A 20,857-nucleotide genomic window follows, 5' to 3' on the forward strand; every position below is an offset into this window, starting at 1 on the left:
AAGAAACCAAACCAAGCAAGTGAAATGTTCCTATGGGTTTTTTTTCCTCCTCACGTTTTATATAAGAATGCAGTCATTTTTTTAAGTAAATAAATAACTTAAATTCAAATGAAAGCATGATGTTGGGGAATTAAAATTAAAATTTCTCACCCCAGACATTCTCTCCGCGAAGGCAGAAGAGAACAAAACTAATTCTATTATTCAACAGACATTAAACCAGAATGCAATGCATATCACAAGCATTCTGCTAAGAGATTGTAAAGATGGAGCTAGGAATCTCATCCTTTTATATAACGGAGTAGAAACAACTTGTTACAAGCTTTTTTCAAGATAAGTGATAGCTAGTCCTCAAGTAGAGGATTTGGTAGCACATTTTTCACATATACTTCATCATAACTTTACCTGTGTTAAAGGATACCTATGTTATCTTGAGGAGAAACACATTTCTCATATCTTTATGACAAGATGTGATTTTGGAGATTGGAACAAAGCATGCACTGAAGTTAGCCTCCTACTCTTGGGCAGGAACTTTAAGCCAGGGAACCATCTCCCTTGGTTGTTTGCATTTCGAAAAGATGGCTTTCAGGTTCTTGAGAAAGATAGTCCTGGGTGAAAATGCTGACAAAAGGTCTATCTTGTCTTTTAAGGGACACATTTCATAGAAGTGAAAAAATTTTTTAAATTATTAATTTCTAAGATACGTTAAGAAAAAGGAAGAGAGGGAAATCTGTTCCCTTCTTTTTTTTTTTTTTTTGTTTTTGTTCCCTTATTTTCAACAGGGAGAATTAAGGCTCTTATTTTTAATTATATATATATATATATATATATAGAGAGAGAGAGAGAGAGAGAGAGAGAGAGTATGCACATACACACACATGCACCTACATATACGTTATGTATGTTTATGTATTTTTTAAAGATAATGTATATATGATTTAACCGTACTGAAGACTATGAGTTATAATTTATATATAATATAAAATAACCATATTAAACTTTAGTATAACTGCATATTTACATAATTTATATATTTTATATTAATATATTTTATGGCACAATCTTTAACCCAAAGAAACTTATAAATGAAAATAATATCAGCTTAAATATATTTATAAGTCATTTATCTAAATTCCAGAGATGGTTATATTAAAACAAATTTAAATAATTTTTGAGAGGTAACCTGTCTTCATAATCACATTTAGGCTTTTTCAAAACAAAACAAATCATTGAACCCTGATGCTTTTGTTATAGACTACTTCATTTTTATTTGCTAAACCATCTGTAGTTAATTTCCTACCCTACCTGGTCAATAAGAAATCATGCTTAGAAGTAAAACAGTGATTAAAATATTGTACTTTGCATTCATAAGTTGTTATTTAGGTCAAAACTCAGATGTTATTAAAAAGAAAATATGACATGGAATATAAGAATATAATTTTTAAATTAAAAATATTTTATTGCCCATATATTAAAACAAAGCTAGAACAGAACCACCTCAAGTGACCATTGATCTTCACGAGGGATAAAATAAGGGAGTAGCAGTATGTGCTGTACGCTACATTTAGAATAAAGTCTATTTTTCATCAAATTCAATTATGTTTTTATTATACTCTAGAGAATAAACATAATAGTAGAGGGTGTATATATTTTTAAGAATAAAATACTGAATAATAACCATGGTTCAGAAGAATGTAAATCATTTATGTACTCATTTATTGCCTTCTAACAGAATAGCTTTTAGAAAATTGTATGTCATGACGAATCAGTTATGCCACACTTACACTGCAGTAGCTGAATTACCCTTGGCATTTTTGTATTCTAACAGTTCTATTTATCTCTCAATGGTGTACATTGAATAAGTAATGAACATCTGTATGATATGGGTTTACCAGATACTTTTTAAAGGAAAAAACATTACTGATTCATTTTTAAATATGGTATTTTTCCTTACCCTTGAATTTTTAAAGTTGTGTTTCTAGCAGTGACCCTGGATTCTAAGTGTATATGCCTTCCCTCTTCTTAATATCATCAGGTTTTATGAGCCACAGGGTCTTTTGCTTCCCCAAAGCAGTGATTCACCAGAATGGAGTAGAGTGCCCAGAGGTCAGTGAACCTTCTCCTGCCCTTCAAGAGAGGCTGTCCTTCTCTCAGACCATTTTCCCTTTTACGTCGTCATTTCCATTCAAGTCAGAGCTAGGTGACTCTTAGGTCTGACCGTGGAACTCAGTGATGGCAAATCATTTACTTTTAATACATACCAGAATTGGTAACCAGAAGGTAAATAACCTGCCAAAGAGGAATACTGTGTATGTTGTAGCCACAAACTCAACTTAGTTCAGTAACTGAAAACTGCATGGGGCATTGAAATATTTTTTGAGCTAAATGGAACTTAATAGTTGAACTAGATACTGAGGTGTACAAGTTTTATTGGGATCAAAATATGACATAGAATGATTTTCTTAATGTTCAGTTGATGATACAACTGTATAATTAAAAGTTTATTTTACCTTTCTGTTCTCTAAATACAGACAGTCTTTGGGTGTCTCTCAGGACCTAAGTTTTGCTGGTACTGGTACAGGATTACTACTTTTTTTTTTTTTTAACCTAAAGAAAGAACAAGAAGTGTTACCATGGATTACATGTGTCTCAATCCAGGAGATGGGCGCAAGGGTGGGAGGCATTAATTTTAAATTGTCATAGAACGTTGGATACATGGTTTCTATAAATTTAACCATGCTTATCTACAGAGGATATTCCATAGATTACATTTACTTTTCACATAATGCTTATTTTTTGTGTGTGTTTATATATGAAATTTGGGGGAGGAATATTCCACATGATGGCCTAAAGCTATTGAAAGAAGTAACCAAAAGAAATCTTCAAATAAGCTATCAATTTAGGACTTGTCATGGTAGAACCACAAATCTGCCTGTGGGCACACACCTTCACATTAATATATTATACGGCCATAGCAAATTATATAAAATGAAAATTAGTGATTTCAGAGACTGTACTGAGTGTTATTATTTCTGGCAATATGTTGGCACTTATTTAGTAATAACAAGAGGATGCAAGTTAATAACTTCTTTTTTAACTTCAGTGTTTGTACTTTTGTGTTTCTTTATGCTTGTGTATTTCCTCTCACCAAATTCCTACTTGTTCTCCTAAATTACTGAATAAGACAAGGCTACCTGGAAAGAAACCTGAAAGGTTTCCTCATCTGTCCTTGAACCCAGATTAAGACTTAAGTAGGTGCTTTCCAGTTTCCCCTCTCCAAACCCTCCTGGTATTGAGTATTTCCTCCCATACCCCACTCCTTTTGTCTTCCTCAGAATTGATAATGCTTCCGGGCAGGGCAGATAGCTTCCTGGGCCGCAATAGCTCAGCAGCCTAAACTTTGCCTGACCCCATTTACATTTTCCACTTTTTAAACTTATGCAATCCTCCCAGTGAAACTTTCAACCTGAAGTCCACAGATGCATGCAGGTGGGAATGGAGGTGTAAGGGAGAAGCCTGGTGGCCTATGGAGCCACTTTCTTGTCACCATTTTCTGTCACTATCAGCTCCACTGTTTGAATGTCTGTGGTGTTCCTATGTTGTGTGTCCTCAATGTTGCCCTTAGCTATCCACTTTAGGAGCCTGAGGAGTAGTAGTGTAAATTGTGGGACCAGTATCTCCATTAGATGAATATTAAATGATTCTTTCAAGCAATATTTGCTTTGTAAGTGTCTGACATTTTTTCAAAGTACAGTTTTTATTTTTATATGTGTTAGCTTCACCTGTTCTTGCTCAAATTATCTGTAAGGCAAAAACAAATTTTTATTTGAGGATATTTTTAAAGAATATTATTATAATTATCTGTTCATGGGAAATAAAGGGATTTATTTATTTATTTATAACTTGTTATGATAATAAAAATGTAAATAATAGTATACTAGAATTCCACACCCAATAAGATTGATACAACAATAGTTAGGCCACTGTTTCCCAAGGAGGATAATAGTTACTTGGCTCCTGGAAAATAAGCCCTCATTTCTGAGGTAAAAAAACCAAGGATACTTGGTGAAGACCTGGCCCAACTCTGAGGGCAAGAAGGGAAGGAGATACTAAAGGAGAACTGACTGATAGCAATGAGATGTGCATTCAGTGGCTGGCTCATCTTTCCTGTCAGATAGTTGATACCTTTGCTAATCACAGTCCTAGTACCAGAATGTCATGACTAAGAATATCTTTCTATGAGATGGTTTGGGAGCTGAGGGGCAGGTAGAGGGGATTCTAAAGTGGGGATTGTTACTTCCTTCATGTCTACTTTAAAGCCTTCAATTGTCCAACACTGCCTAAACAGTCCTGGCACAAAGTAGGTTAGAAGATAGTCAATAAATGTACATTAGGCATGGTTGTCAGGCTTCTGTTGTGTTTGCCTTATCTTTAGCTAGTGAGAAGTTAGATGAGTAGAATGTGATAGATAAGGCTGTAATTAAATGCCAAATTTCTTTTCCACTGAGTATTTTTACATTATAAAAGTAATGCATACTAATGGAAAATTTCTGACAGTAGAGAAATGCATATATGAGGAAAAGTTCAGTACAGAAGAGCAGAGATGAGGAACAAGTTCTCCTCTGACCCTTCTAGTTTTATTTTCAGAAGTAACCTATGTTCATAAAGTATTGTGTAACTATCCAGAAATAGTCTCTGGATATGTATGCATGCACCCAAAAATATATTACCTTTTTTATACAAATGAGAACTAAATGATGTGCTGCAATTAGATTTTTTTTACTTAATATATCTTTAAAATCTCTCTAAAATTAAGTCTCATCTTTTAGATTTCACTTGTTTGGGGTGCAACAATTATTACATTATTTGCAGCCTTCCTGCCATTATTTGACACTTACAGGCATGTGTGTATCTTTCCTTCCTTATGAGAATTTTTTTTTTCCTTATGAGAATTTATCTATGAGATACTTTCTTAGAAGCTATACACTTAGCTGTTGCAAAATTGTTCTCTAGCAATGCTAAACCTGTCTTCTGTCCCGTAGGCAGGATATGAGAAGACATTCTATATGGCCTGCCTCTTCACAATATGACCATTGATGTTATTAAAACCCTCAATTTGTAACATTTAGTCAAACCTATTGTCTGGCTTGGAAGTTGGGGGAGTATTTCACAATTGAAATTTTTCTAAAGCACTGTAGACTTGTAGGTTGGCATACCCTCTACACTGGATCTGAACTTTCTTGAAGCAGTCTGGACCATTCAAGATCCTGTCTAAACTGTTGTTGTGAGGATTGGTAATATAAAGCAACAAATAAGAGGGTCCTAACTCAAAAGTTTCTTTCTTACTACCATCCTCGTAGAAAAACTGAACAAAAAGTAAATTAACAATAGATAGGAGTCTTGGGGGGCTATTAATATATTTCATATGAAAGATAAGAAGAACCTGAACCCAGTCTTCCACAATAGGAATAGAAAGATTTAAAGAGATAGTGTTAACAGGTTTGGGTGTTGAGGACGTTTTTCCTTGAAAGTATACTTAAGGACTAAAAAACTCTTGAAATAAAAGGCAATTTTGCATAAATGTTTAATTTCTTGCTATACTTTTTAGCCATCAAAGTAGTTTGTTTTATAAATCTTTTTCCCAATCTTTTAAAAAACACTATCCAAAAATATGTTTGTCTCAGGAAAATAAGTTTTTCTTTCATGGCTGACTTATACTTTAATTACACACTAATTTTTATACAGTAGCCCTCTCATCTCTGTTTATTACCTGTTAATTCCAAGGAATTTTAGTAATCTGGTTGGATAAGCTGGACTTAGGTAAAAACTGGAAAACTATATATCTCACAACTATTTCTTTGTGCTTTTAAACATGTGATAGTAGGGCAGCCCTGATGGCTCAATGGTTTAGCACTGCCTTCAGCCCAGGGCCTGATCCTGGAGACTCGGGATCAAGTCCCACGTCGGGCTCTCTGCATGGAGCCTGCTTCTCCCTCTGCCTGTGTCTCTGCCTCTCTCTCTCTCTCTCTTTCTCTCTCTCTGTCTTTCTGTGTCTCTCATGAATAAATAAATAAAATCTTAAAAAAAAAATGTGATAGTAGATTGCAAAAGCCTTTTCCTTACACTGAATTTATGTTGTGGGTAAACAGTATAAACAGGAGCATCAAAAAATAGAAAATTAAATTTTTTCTTAATATTTCAATTTCCTATACTGTAAAAATAGTCTCTACCTTGACACCTCTATCCTGATTTTAAAAATAAAAATAGAAATTCTGACTTTTCATGAGAACATACATAAGTGTTTTCTACAATCTTCACATCAAAAAGTTCTTGTGATTTCCCGTGGTGAACATACTTTTTTTCCTTTGAACTATTTTGCGGTTGAATAATAAAGATTGTATATTTTAAATCTTGAAGGACTTTACTTTTTACAATCAAGTTTTTAGATTTAATGTCTTCTCTTGTCTTTAGATTTTATTTTCTTCTCTTTTTTCTTAGTTCTTCTCTCTATGCTCAGCTACACCAGCCTGATTCTAATAGGCTCTTGTGCTGTTGGTCTTTAATGCCAATATATTTAATGTGTTTAGCTATAGGACATCTCGGTCCTTTTGAAAGTAAGATAATGCATATGCACATACACACCTACGTACATGCTTAAATATACTTATGACTGTAAAGATAAACTATTCTTTATTATCCAAATAAATACTATTTTAAAGTGATGTGGCAGTAAGATTAGGTAATCACTAAATTCTCACAGATCAGGTGTCAGGGAATTCTAAGGACGTGATCCCATTAATTTTCTTAGCATCAATATCCTTGCCTATAATCTATTCTACAAGTTTTCTGTACCTTCCATAGGCACATTTAGCAGATCCCTCCTATGTACTCCCATAGCACTGTACACATCTCTTACCAAGTCTTAATGTAACATAGTTGTTTATTTACAAGTCTATCTCTCATTAGAATTCCTTTAGGGATAGGACCATGTCTTCTTCACATTTGGATCCTTAGTATATATCACAGTACCTGCCACATATTCAGCATTCAGTTAATGCTTATCGAACATGTCTTCATTCAATAAGTCGTTTTTACACTGAGGTACCCAGGAGTGAATGTTGAATGAGAAAATTACCACAGATATCCTTTAAAAAAGCATACTGCATATTGAATTTTAAAAATGGTTTTTATAAATTGATTTACACACAGCCTGTCAGTAATGCATCGACTTGCACACATCATTAACTTGGATAATTCAGAGTCATTATAATTAAGCACATTGGGTTCAAATTTATTAAGAAATGTTGAGACATATGAAAAGGCATAAAGAGTATTATGATAAACATTCATGCACCCACCATTCAGTTGAAGGAATAAAAGAATACCAGTACTGCTAAGGCTCACTATGTACCTATTCCCAATCTCAACTCTTTCATCTCCACCCTGGATCTGATGATATCATTCCAGTGCATTTCCTTACACTTTTATTACCTATGTTTGTACTCCTGAACAAATATATACTGTTGTCCTTTTTTTTTTTTTTTAAGATTTTATGTATTTATTCATGAGAGGCACAGAAAGAGAGAGAGGCAGAGACATAGGCAGAGGGAGAAGCAGGCTCCATGCAGGGAACCTGATGTGGGATTCTGTCCAGGCATTCCAGGATCACGCCCTGAGCCAAAAGCAGATGCTCAACAGCTGAGCCACTCAGGCATCCCAATATGTACTGTTGTATTGCATATTTTCAAACTATTACAGAGATAGCACCATACTGTGTGTATCATTTGTACCTTTTCCCCTCAACAGGCATGTTGTTAGATTCTTCCATGTTGATAACTCAATTTCTCCTTCATTTTCATGGCTCTGTTCCACTAAATGAATTAACTATTTAATAATTTTCATGTTGATGGACATGTTAGATATATTCAGTGGATAAAGCCAGCAAGATGCTTTGAAAAGTTTTTGCAAAGCCAACTAATGGTGTGGATTAGGGAATTCAGACTATTGAAGGAAGAGATTCTACATCTGTTTTTAGGCTGTTTACAGTTTTGGTCTAATGTTTGGGATCTAACAATAAATGTATTACTTGGATTTCTATTTGTTGAATTATCTTGATTATTTTCCATGAATGACCTTGCTAAAGAAAATTTGAAGCATCTTACAGTTAATCAGAAGACACTTAAACCAGAATAAGGACAAGTACCATGTTATTTCAGAAAACCTACCCTAGGATCTTGTAACATCTACATCTAAAGTTACATAGACCTTCTTCCACCCAAGATTACTATTGCCCATCAGCAATATTACCACTACACATCCATGAAAATAATGTTACCTTTTGGAAGTTGAAAACTAATTTTGACCTCAATTAAGAAAGATAAATTGTCAGATTACATAGCAAACTGACTTTCATCTTAAATTTTGAAAATACTACCTTTGTATAGTAATAGGGCAATAAATCTTTAAACTTCAAAATATTGATCTTTTAAAACAAGATGTATAGACAGTGTGGAATGGCAGAATGATAAGATATTTAGCCAACTAAAAGCAAAATCAGGAGTTCTGACGTTTAAAATTTTTTGACAAAAATCAGTGATTTTAAAAGCCAGCTCAACTTGTTTGTGTCAATGAGGGAGGTCGTCTGAAATGCAACTGCTCAGTCTCTTTATCAGTGTTTGGACAAATTACTAAAAATATCTAGCCTTCTGAAGGCTTTACCGTATTTATAAGTTGTAGTTATTGGCCTCCACCCAGATTCAGATGTTAGAGATTAGCCTAAAAGCTGAGTCCTGATTGAAACAGATTTAGGTAGATTCAGCACTGAGCCTTTCCAATTCACATTGCTGTAATTTATTAGGTTTCATTGAATGAGCCACATGAGGATGCTGTAATAAAAACTTTTGATAAGAGGTCCCTAGAGTCTAGGTGTATGCTTCAGCTATCGTGTTTCTCAGTCCATAGATGTACTCACATAAGTTAAAAAAATATATATGCCGACCTCAAGTCAGACTTAGAACTGGTATTCCTGAATAAGACTGTCTCATCAGGAAATTGCGTGGCCTGTGGCCTAAGGAGGTATTATTTTTCTAATAAGTTCTTTGTTTTCATGAAAAGACCCTTTGATTCTCAGAATGTATTTGTTTCAAGGTAATTCAGTTTAAATTCACTCATGCTCAGAAGTCTCCTGACAAGCTTTCCTTAAAGTTTGCAGTGTATGTTTTATAGGCAACTTACACCTGATGAATTTTGAAGAATCATTCATTCATTTGACATCAGTTTTAATAATCAGAGCTTGGTTTCCAAAGCTTAAATAATTCTGTCATATGGAATCTAATATTAATAGCATTAATATTTTCAAAAACAGTAGTAACCTTTTTAGCAACAGATCTTTCTTAATACTATTAAGGGACAAATACATAGCTGTCAATTTTGGGTGAAGGCATTCAGCTTCAAAAGAATTTTCCTGTTTATAAGCTTTCTTGCAGTTTAGATATGCTGCCATCAGGTGGTAGTAATATGTCATATCCATGTGGCTCCACAGATGACAGGTTGCTTAAGGTCACTAGTTTATCCCACAAAGATTTACAATCATGAATCCCCAGAGTTTTATATGAAAATAAAAATAACACCATATCCATTTATTATCAGAACTAAGGATACTTTGGGTATAATTTTTGAAACAAATATGTATCAGAAGATTCAATTGGGCAGTTTTTTCCTGTTTATTTATTTATTTATTTGTTTGTTTTTTGGTAAATGATTATTATATGCCCTCTAAAAACCTGGAAAGTTATAGAAAAGTAAAATTTGAAACATCATATTTCATTTACTTACCCAAAGATTATTTCTATTAACCTTTTGCTTCTTTCTTTGCAGTCTTTTTTTTTTTTTTTTATGCAGTGTTTAGTATGTTTTTGTTTTTGTTTTTTAAAGTGGAGTTCTATAGCAAGAAAAGATACTTGGCTATAATAACAGTGTGTATACAGCATCTATCTTTTACAGTTTTTGAAATTACGATGTTTTTGTAACTGTGACATTTTATGCTTCACTGATTGAAGTTTTCCATAATTTATATAGCCATTTACCTATTAGTAGGCTGTGTTTATGATCATCAGTCATCAAGAGTATTTTTTTAAGAGTATTTTTTATCTGCCTTCTACTGCCTATAAAAAAGACCGTTATTTTGTTGTATCCATGCTCGATTTTTGTTTTAATACAAAATGATCTCAGAGTAGCTAGATATCTTATATTTTCTCCTTTGTATTTGAAAGGAAACTGCTGGGAAATCTGAGCATTCCATTTTCAATTATGAATGAAAGTATGTAGTCTGTTACTGTTTTCATATCATAAGAATGTTTTATAATATTGTAAATTGTGTGCACCTAGCACATATAAACTTTCAGGGCATGTAATATTATGAGATGGAACCATTACCTATTTCCTACCAAAATAATTCTTTCTTTTCTTTTTTTAGTATAGAACATTGCATTAAAGAAATACAGTCTGAAGTTAACAAACAGTGTCCAGATGTGCAGCTGAGAACAACAACTGACTGTTTTGAACTGCTAGATAATTATAATCCAACCAAGTCACCATCCATTCCCCATGGAGATTTGATAAAATTCCTCAAAACACTGGTAAAAAAAAATAATAATAATTTTTTGTTTTATACTGAAGTGGCATGGTGAACAGGAATACAGTTCATTCAGTTTCTATATGTAAATATATATTTTAGTGAGCATGTTAACCTGCCATATCTAGGTGTTGTTCTTTTGCTTTGTTTCTATATCCCCAGTGGAATCCAGTAAGCTATTGTTTTTACCTTTTACAATGAGTTGTATCAATAAAATGTAGCTTTATAGAAATGGAGATTAAAATTTATAATTCCAGAATGTGTTGATTGGTGTGTACCACACACACTGTCTACCAGAAAAGTTCATATTTATTATATTTTCTGTCCCTCACAACTACTCTTTTTCTCTGCGCTTATTGTTAGGCATAATAAGATCACCATTGATTGTATCTTTTAAGTATCCTTGTCTATCATTCCCTGCAGGCATACCCCGTTTTCTTTCAATCAAGGCAGTAATTTCTACAAGACTACTCTTAATTGATGGAAAATTATTACATGGGTCATTCTTTGATACTGCCCACCCTCTATGTGAGGAATGTGTTTGTAGCCTTCAGTGAAAACACTTCCTTTATTACACCTGCAGGTACTAGGGGTAGCTAGCTTGCAACAACAGTTTCCCAGAAAAATGGCACAATTGTTAGAAAGCAGTAGGTCTGTAGCTATGGTTTTAATTTAATTTAGGGGGGAAAAAGGCACTATTTTTGTCTAAACATCAAACATTGACTAAGGCAGATGTGGAAAATATCTTGAGGTTGTAGATGGCTGAGGATGACAGAATCAGATGGAAAGTTCTTGGCTATCGTTATTATTGCAGATGTCTCTTTAATGTTTGCAGAGTAATAAAAGGAAGAGAAAGGAAGACTGTGCGCCCTGAAGCCTTATTCTTTTAAGAAAATCCTCTCACCCATTATCTCTTGAAGGTGCAGCCCTGAAGAATAAATATGGATATAGTTATTCCTTTAATTTATATTAAGAGCCATGTGTATTGAATTTCATTAATATTGATGTAATAATGCTTTCTCACTTAATTAAAAGCAAAGGCTTTTAATTATCTTTTAATCTGTCACACATAAGTCATTCTCTATTCACTGCAGGGCAAAGGCCGTTTTAGTTTTGCTCAAATTCATTAGACTGATAGGGTTGTTCCAGGCCTAGGTTTTCTTACATAATTGATCGTGTTATTTTGAGGAAAGAACCACATTATTAAAACAGATTCAGATTAAAACAACCTTATTATCAAGTTTTTACATGCTAAAAGTGTCAATCTTGACAGCCATTTTTTATAGCTCTTTTTTTAATAGAAAAATTTTTATTTATTAATTATCTAAGTACTTAAATAAGAAACAGAGGTCCTCATTATTGCAGTTACACCAAAATTATTCTTAAATTTAAGTAGTCATACGAAACATGTGTCTTAAACCTCTCATAAACTATTATTCTCTAAATGTTGCTTGATCAAATATTTATAGTTTTAGACTGATTAAAAGAAACCTAAGATAGAGACACTAATATGACTTGGTTGTTTCTTAGAATTTACCATAATGCTCTTGTTCTGAACTCTATCCAAGGACATTTCTTTTCTAGAAGTATCAACAGAGCTAAATAGAGGGTAAAGTGGGATGAGAGAGGGAAAGAGAAACTTCAGAAAGATCAGTGCACTCTGCGGCTCTCTGGAGTCTAGTAGAAAGAACATAGATGAGAAGAATGAAGCCAGGGATTCATTCTGTTTTGTGCTTTATTGTACGTGACATTTGGAAGGTAACTTAAACGTGTTGCACGTTAGTGTCCTTATCTGTAAATTGGGTTTTTAAATATCTATGTCACAGAGTTTTTATTATGAATAAGCCAGAGACTTGATAGGAAAGTGCTTTTTATATAATAAAATACTATAGAGATATTGGATATTCATTATAGATAGAACATTAAATTGGACACAACAATGCTTAGAATTGCTTTAGAGTAAATTTCTGAAATTTGCCTAGTTCATAATTCTGAAACACAGATAATACCTCTGCTATCTTTGTCAATAAGAAATTTCAAAGCCATCATGATTTTATGCCACTTGAATTTTGCTTCCAGTTTTCTTACAATCAGCTTGTTGCTACTCAGAGAATATGAACTAATTTCAGTATTAGCTGAAAGAGATAATTAGGAAAAGTCAGCATATAAGGAGAATGTGTGCATGTAATACAAACTCCAAAAAGAAAGTAACTTTCTGTCCCTTTACTATTCGTAATTATACCTACCATTGTTTTATGTCAGCACGGAAAGAATAAAGGAATAATTTTATATCATCTTTTGGGGAATGATTCTTAGAGTATTTTTTTCCCATATTGAGTTAGTGATCTTTTTGGAGAGAGCTGAAATATTCTCAGATTAATTTCCAAAGTAAAATCTTTCTTAACATGACTCTCAAAAAGGAACTTAAATGAAAGTTCAACTCTTTTAATGTATTAAATTTTAGTTCTCAGGATGGCAGCTATTAGTAACCTCCAGGCACATACTATATTTAAAGGTCTCTATTTTGTATGTTTATTTGGGATTTTATAAGAATAGATGTACTCATTCAGGCATGAAAATTTTCTGCCAGGAATTACTTAAGGGCATGATCTTGAATTTATTTTGTCTGAGGAATACATTTCAATCGATGTTTGGTACATGTTTTTATTTAGAAATTTTTAAGCTGCAGCTCAGGTTATATTGGAGATGGATAACAATGAGGCCTGAAAACTGTATTATGTTTGGAAAGCTAACTGAAAATATAGATCATCACCTGGGTTTACAAAATTTAACAGATCATAAAGCTAACCTTCTAAAATATCTGAATCGATTACATTCCAAATGCAAATAAAAAACAAACTAAAACAAAACTTGAAGAGCATTGGAGTATTGATTCTAAATTGAAATGAATTATTTTGAAGTTGTATGACTGTACAAGTATGACTGTAGAAGTCAGTTTTCCTATTACTCTTATAGTGACTCTCATTTCTAATGTTATAATTTACTTTTATTAGCAAGATTTGTTGAAGAATGAACTAAATCAAGAAGAAATGATACTGGATTTACTTTGGGACCTCTCCAGCCACAGCAGCAGTTCGTTCCCATCAATGCTAAGTGGAGCATCTTTCCATTTCCTCTCTAGGACTTCTCTTCATTCGGTTGAAGATTATTCTTCTATGGATGTAAAGTCCATATGGGATAATATAAGACTGCATCTTCGACGCTTCTTAGTGAGCAAATTACAAAGCCATAATGAAATAAGCAATTCACAGCACAAGATTTGGTTGAAAAATCAGTGCATACAACAACTCTTGTTTCTTTATCCAGAATCAGAAGTTATAGTCAAATACCAAAGCATACAGAAAAAACTGTTGGCTAAACTTCTGCAGAACTGTTTTCCTTCTTACAGCAGAGAATCAAATTTAGACATAATGGTTCATGGATACCAAAGTACAATGCATAAGTTATACTCAATGATAAAAGAGGATTTTAACACACTACGTGAAATTTTAGCTCCATCCTCAACAGTGAAATTCATTAAAGAAACTTACCTGGATACTGTTACAGAAGAAACGGCAAAATTTCTTGAAAATTTTTGTGAGCTGCAGTTCCAAGAAAGTGCTGTCCGTGTGATTAAAACAAGCAAGAGCTCCAGCAGGCATAGAGGAGCAGTGCATGCTTTGGGTTAGTGAGTTTTTAAATTCATTTGGTTTAATATGAGCCTTTTGATATCTTTAATTCTCTAACTTTTTTTATTTGGTTAAACTTAATTGCAAATTTGAAACTAAATCAGAAAATAAACATTATGAAATTTTGTAGTGCACATTTCTCTTACGCATTTCTTTTTCTGTAAGTACAGTAATAGAAGTGCCTTTTTTCCTGTTATTTGAATTATTAAAGATATTGAAAAATGTAAGCCAAAAACGTTGCCAATAAGAGTTTTGGTTTTTTGATTGCATAAATTACTGAATGAAATTGTGTGTATATATAAATACATATATAAAATATACATACACACAATATTAACATATACGTAACAGAAAAATATAATTTTTAATTAGTTGTAACTTCCAAAGCTGAAACATTAGAAAAGAATTGTTAAAAATGTGTTGAAATTTTCATGAACTAAAATTGGAGGTTGAGAATTGTATTCTTTTAGTCAGCCAGTTCTAATAAAGAGCTATTATGAAATGGTAACTAGAAAATTCTGTATTAAAATTGGTCACAGAGGCATAACATTTTAACTATAGCTGATTTTAGAGGAACTTTTCCTCTAGTATTATTTCTGTAAGAATATACACAAAGAAAAGGTGATTTGAAAATTCCTAATTTTATTTAAAAGATAAAGGAGAAAAGAAAGAAACTATTGTGATATAATAAACTTTTCCCTGTCACCATTTTAATTTCCTACTCGTGGAGAAAAAAATCAAGATAAAAAATATTATTTTTGAAAATTATTAGTCATGCTTTTATGTAAAAACTGTGAGGTATATTTCTAAATAGACACATAAACTATATTTTTTAAGTGTGAAAGTTGTCATTTGGTGAACTCCTGTCTTTGAATTTATGATCACTTTATAAACACTTCCATAGCTCACCATAGTTTTATATACCTTCCTTAATAAAATGCCAGAATACCAAAATACTGTGATATATGAATTTTCAAATAGTATAATATTTTCTCTTATATTTTTTGTTTTCCTCTGGAAGCTGTATCACATGACAGAACAGACATGCATCAGCCAAGTTTAAGTAATGGTAGATAATTTAGAAACATTACAGTTTTACTCAAAGCAAATGGATTTTCATTTTAATTGTTACATAACTTTTAAATGAATTTTGTGAGTGTACTTATTTTCTAAAAAATTTTATATTCTCTAAAAGAATTCCTGCTTACTTGTAAAGTATTTCAACATGAAAGTTTTATATATGCTAAATATAGTTTATAACAGAAGAAAAGATCCATATGGTTGAAAATATGTGTAAGTTGCTATGGAGTCTTTAGGGCTGATATTGAGGTGTTTTCTCATTCGTGAGAGAAAACTATGTGTGTAGGCTTTAACACGAGGATTTGAAACATTTTCTACAAGTCTAGGTGCACTGATCTTTCTCAAGCTCATTTATCTAAACGTTGGTATGAATCACTTGTTAAATGAATGCTTTCCATATGCCAGGCACTGTGCCATATACATTCTTTTCCTTATTGCCCTAATTTCATAAACAAAGAAAGAAGCTTAGAAACATTAACTTGCCCTGGGTCGTGTTGTACAGAGTCAGGATTCATACATAGGTCTTTATGTCTCCAAGACCAATGAATTTAACCATCATGCTTTTGGACCTTTTGTCACTTGCAAAAGAAATTTCAAACAGCACTTTCAGGTGAGCTACCAGAAAATCAATTCACTTTGGCTCCATTGAGCACCTACCATAGGCAAGGCATGTAACAGCTACTGCATTGAAGGTTCAAAGCTAGACACAGTAAGGGAAAGAAAACTAAATGAGTAGCTGCTGCTAATGTTTTTAAGAACTGCTAAACTAACTTTTAATGGACCAACTGTATTTTCCACTAATATTTGACTAAGTGACCAAATTTTATTTATTAAGGAAATGGAATTTGAGATTAGTGAAATAATAAAATAGTATTAATACAGTTTTAATTTATATTCCTATTAGAATAAAATCTACATTGACTTGAATGGGTTGTGTGTGTGTGTGTGTGTGTGTGTATTTTTTTAATGCTCACCAAGTTTTCAATATTTTGCCTGAAACTATAGAAAAGATTTTCATTAGGTAACAATAGCTCACATTTATTACACTAAATGTTAATGTGCATTATCTCACTTAATCCTTCTAACCATCCAACAAGGTAGGTGCCATTATATGTTATCTCTATTATACAGTGAGGAAACTAAGGCACAGAGATAGTAATTTGGTCAAGGTTACGGAGTGAAGCCAGGATTCAAACTTAATTTTGTCTAACTGCAGATCCTCTACTCTATCGCTGTGCTCTACTGCCTAACGGAATAGGATATAAATAGCTCATTCTATTAAAAACACTGCTCTGAATCCTCTATATTATTAACTCTAGTGTAGTCATTGTTTTACTTTTCTTTTTTTAAGGTTTTATTATTTATTTGAGAGAGAAAGAGCACAAGCAGGAGGAGGGGCAGAGGAAGAGAGAGGAAATAGATTCCCTGCTGTCAGGGAGCTCAACGTGGGGCCTAATCCCAAGACCCTGAGATCATGACCTAAGCCAAGGCAGCCACGTAACCATAACCGACTTAGCCATTCAAGCACCCCCATTGTTTTACTTTTTTTCAAAACTACCCCACCCTCTTCCCATCTGATGACTATATAACACCAACTTGAGAGTTCTGCTTATAATTCTTGTTTTGTAATCTGCTGATGTATCTTTGGCAGTGTATGTGTACTAGTCTTTTTTCTTCCAGTTTTATTGAGCTATAACTGACATATAACAATGTAAATTTAAAATACAACATGGGGGATCCCTGGGTGGCTCAGCGGTTTAGCGCCTGCCTTCAGCCCAGGGCCTGATACTGGAGTCCCGGGATCGAGTCCCATGTTGGCCTCCCTGCATGAAGTCTGCTTCTCCCTCTGCCTATGTCTCTGCCTCTCTCTCTGTGTCTCTCATGAGGAAATAAATAAAATCTTTAAAAATAAATAGAAAAATAAATAAAATATACAACGTGTTGATTGGATATACATATATTTTTATAAAATTACCACCACAGCATTAGCTAATATCTTCATCATGTCACATAATTATCATTACTTTCCTATGATGAACATTTAAGATTTACTCTTAACAACTTTCAAGTGTAAAATACATTATTGTTAAGTATATTCACAATACCGTACACTGGAGCCTTAGAAATGATTAATTTAACTAGAAATTAGTACCATTTGATCAATATCTTTTCATTTCCCCCTTTCCCTGTCCCTGGTAACTACCATAATATTTTGTTTCTTTGAATTTTTCTTTTTTCTTTTTTTAGATTTCTCACGTAAGTGTCATTGTATAGTATTTGTCTTTTCTCTCTCTGACTTATTTCACTTAGCATTATGCCTTCAAGGTCCATCCATGTTGTTGCAAATTGCAGGATCTCCTTCTTTCTTGTGGCTGAATAATATTCCATCACATCCTCTTTATCTATTATCCATAGATGGACACCTTGGGTTGTTTCCATATCTTGATTATTGTGATTATGCAGTAAACATGGGAGCATAGGGATCCCTGGGTGGCACGGGTTCCCTGGGTGGTGCAGCGGTTTAGCGCCTGCCTTTGGCCCAGGGCGTGATCCTGGAGACCCGGGATCGAATCCCACGTCAGGCTCCCGGTGCATGGAGCCTGCTTCTCCCTCTGCCTATGTCTCTTTTTTTTTTTTTTTTTTTTTTTTAATTTTTATTTATTTATGATAGTCACAGAGAGAGAGAGAGAGAGAGAGAGGCAGAGACACAGGCAGAGGGAGAAGCAGGCTCCATGCACCGGGAGCCCGACGTGGGATTCGATCCCGGGTCTCCAGGATCGCGCCCTGGGCCAAAGGCAGGCGCCAAACCGCTGCGCCACCCAGGGATCCCTCTGCCTATGTCTCTGCCTCTCTCTCTCTCTCTCTGAGTGACTATCATAAATAAATAAAAATTAAAAAAAAAAAAACATGGGAGCATAGATATCTATTCAATATCCTGTTTTCATTTCCTTTGGATATATACCCAGAAGTGAGATTGCTGATGGTAGTTATATTTTTATATTGCTTTTTAAGAACCTCCATACTATTTTTCACTTTGGTGGTACCAATTTACATTCCTATCAGCAGTGCTCACGGGTCCCCTTTTCTTCCTTTTCTCATCAATAATTGTTATGTCTTTTTTTTTTTTTTTTTTTTTTTTATGATAACCAGGACCTTAGTTGGTAGGTGGTATCTCATTGCACTTTTGATCTGAATTTTCTGTTGATTAGCAATGTTTGCCATCTTTTCAATTAGGTATTGGCCATTTGTATATCTTCTTTGGAAAAATGGCTATTTAAGTCTGCTAGACATTTAAAAAAAAATTTTTTTTATTGGAGAGCATGCATGCATGGGTGGGAAGAGAGACAGGGGGACAGAGGGAGTGAGAATCACAAGTGGACTCTGGCCTGAGCTTGGGCTCAATTCCACAAGCCTGAGATCACAACCTGAGCCAAAATCAAGAGTCCGATGCCTAACCAATTATGCCACCTACTTGCCCCATGCTGGCCATTTTTAGATTTTGTTGTTGTTAGTGAGTTGTATGAGTTCTTTATATATTTTGGATACTAATTCACTATTAGATACATGGTTTGCAAATATTTTCTCTCTGCTGTAGATTGCCTTTCATTTTGTTGATTATTTCTTGTGCTCTGGAGAAGCTTTATAGTTGAGTGTAGTCCCATGTAATTTTTGCTTTAGTTGCTTGTGCTTCTGTTATCACATCCAGAAAATCATTGCCAAGACCAATGTCAATGCTTTCTTCTAGGAGAAAGTTTACAGTTTCAGAGCTTAAATTTAAGTCTTTAATCCACACTGAGTTAATTTTTATGAGTGTAGTAAGATAGGTCCAGTTTCATTCTCCTGCATGTGACTATCTAGTTTACCCAGCAGCATTTGTTTAATCTTTTCCCCATTGAGTATTTTTGGTTCCCTTATCAAATAGTAGTTGACCATATACATGAGGGTTTATTTCTGAGTTCTGTATTCTGTTCTTTGGTCTAATGTCTGTTTTTGTGCCAGTACCACACTGTTTTGATTTATAGGCTCACAGTATAGCTTGAAATCAGGAAGTATATGTCCAGCTTTGTTGTTCTTTCTCAGCATTGCTTTGGCTATTTGAAGTTTTTGTAGTTCCATACAAATTTTAGGATTTTTCTATTTCTATGAATAATCACATTGAAATTTATTTTTTTAAGTAATATCTACACCCATTATGGGGCTGAAACTCATAACCCCAAGATCAAGGTTTGCACATTCCATTGGTTGAGCAGCTAGATACCCCTGCATTGAAATTCTCAGAGATTACATTGAATCTACAGATGGCTTTGGGTAGTTTGGATTTTTAAGTTTTAATTCTTTCAATCCATGAACATCCAGTATTTTTCCATTTATTTATATCTTCTTCAATTTCTTTCTTCAAAGTCTTATAGTTTTCAGTATACAGATCTTTAACTCTCTTGGTTTATATATTGCTCAATAGTTTATTGTTTTTGGTGCTGCTATGAATGGGTTTTTCTTTCTTTTTTCCTATATATATATTTTTTAAATTTTATTTATTCATGAGAGACAGAGAAAGAGAGAGAGAGAGAGAGGCAAACATAGGCAGAGGGAGAAGCAGATTCCCTGTGGGGACCCCAGTATGGGACTCGAGCCCTGGACCCAGGATCACGACCTGAGCCGAAGGCAGACACTTAACCACTGAGCCACCAGGTGCCCCTTCCTATATTTCATTGTTAGTGTATAGAAATGTAGGTGCTTTCTATATGTTGATTTTATATACTGAAGCTACTGAGTTCATTGATTAAGTCTAACAATTTTTGGTGGAGTCTTTATAATTTTCTGTATAAGATTGTATCATCTTCAAAGACAATTTCATTCTCTCTCTTTTTTTTTCCTGATTTGAATGCCTTTTATTTCTTTTCCTTTGCCTGATTGTCCTGACTAGGACTTCTAGTATTATATTGATAAGAGTGGTGAGAATGGGCATCCTTGCCTTATTGCTGATCTTAGAAGAAAATCTTTCAACCTTTTACCTTTAAGTATGATGAGAGCTGTGGGCTTGTCACATAGGATCTTTTCTATGTTGAACCATGGCCCCTCTATACCAAATTCACTGAGAGTTTTTATCATGAAAAGATGTCATATTTTGCCAAATTCTTTTTCTATAAAGATGATCATATGATTTTAATCTTTTATTAACATGGTGTATCACATTGATTGCATATGTTAAACCACCCTTGCATCCTACAGATAAATCCCACTTGATCGTTCTGTATGATCCTTTTAATGTGGTGTTAAATTCGGTTTGCTAATATTTTGTTTAGAATTTTTGCATTTATATTTACCAGGAATACTGGCCTGTACTTTTATTTTTATGTAGTGTCCTTACCTGGCTTTCCTATCTGTGTAATGCCTAGCTTTGTTAGTTGTGCTTGGGAGTACTCCTCCTCTTTAGTTTTTAATAAACTAATTAATCAAC

General features: G+C 33.7%; 1 protein-coding gene across 4 annotated transcripts in view; it reads left to right on the forward strand.

Moving 5' to 3' along the window:
- Positions 1-20,857, forward strand: part of KIAA0825 (KIAA0825 ortholog) — a 388,625-nt gene that overhangs the window by 50,023 nt on the left and 317,745 nt on the right. For 3 of the 4 annotated variants that reach the window (XM_025437175.3, XM_035714787.2, XM_025437176.3), the window contains exons 4-5: positions 10,472-10,634; positions 13,645-14,314. In XM_025437175.3, the coding sequence (XP_025292960.3) occupies positions 10,472-10,634; positions 13,645-14,314 (833 nt within the window). Of the gene's footprint in view, positions 1-2,032; positions 2,104-10,471; positions 10,635-13,644; positions 14,315-20,857 lie in introns of all 4 variants that reach the window. The other variant, XM_049108230.1, reaches the window with a different exon arrangement.

This window comes from Canis lupus, chromosome 3, assembly GCF_003254725.2.
Source record: "Canis lupus dingo isolate Sandy chromosome 3, ASM325472v2, whole genome shotgun sequence".
Classification (NCBI taxonomy): domain Eukaryota; kingdom Metazoa; phylum Chordata; class Mammalia; order Carnivora; family Canidae; genus Canis; species Canis lupus.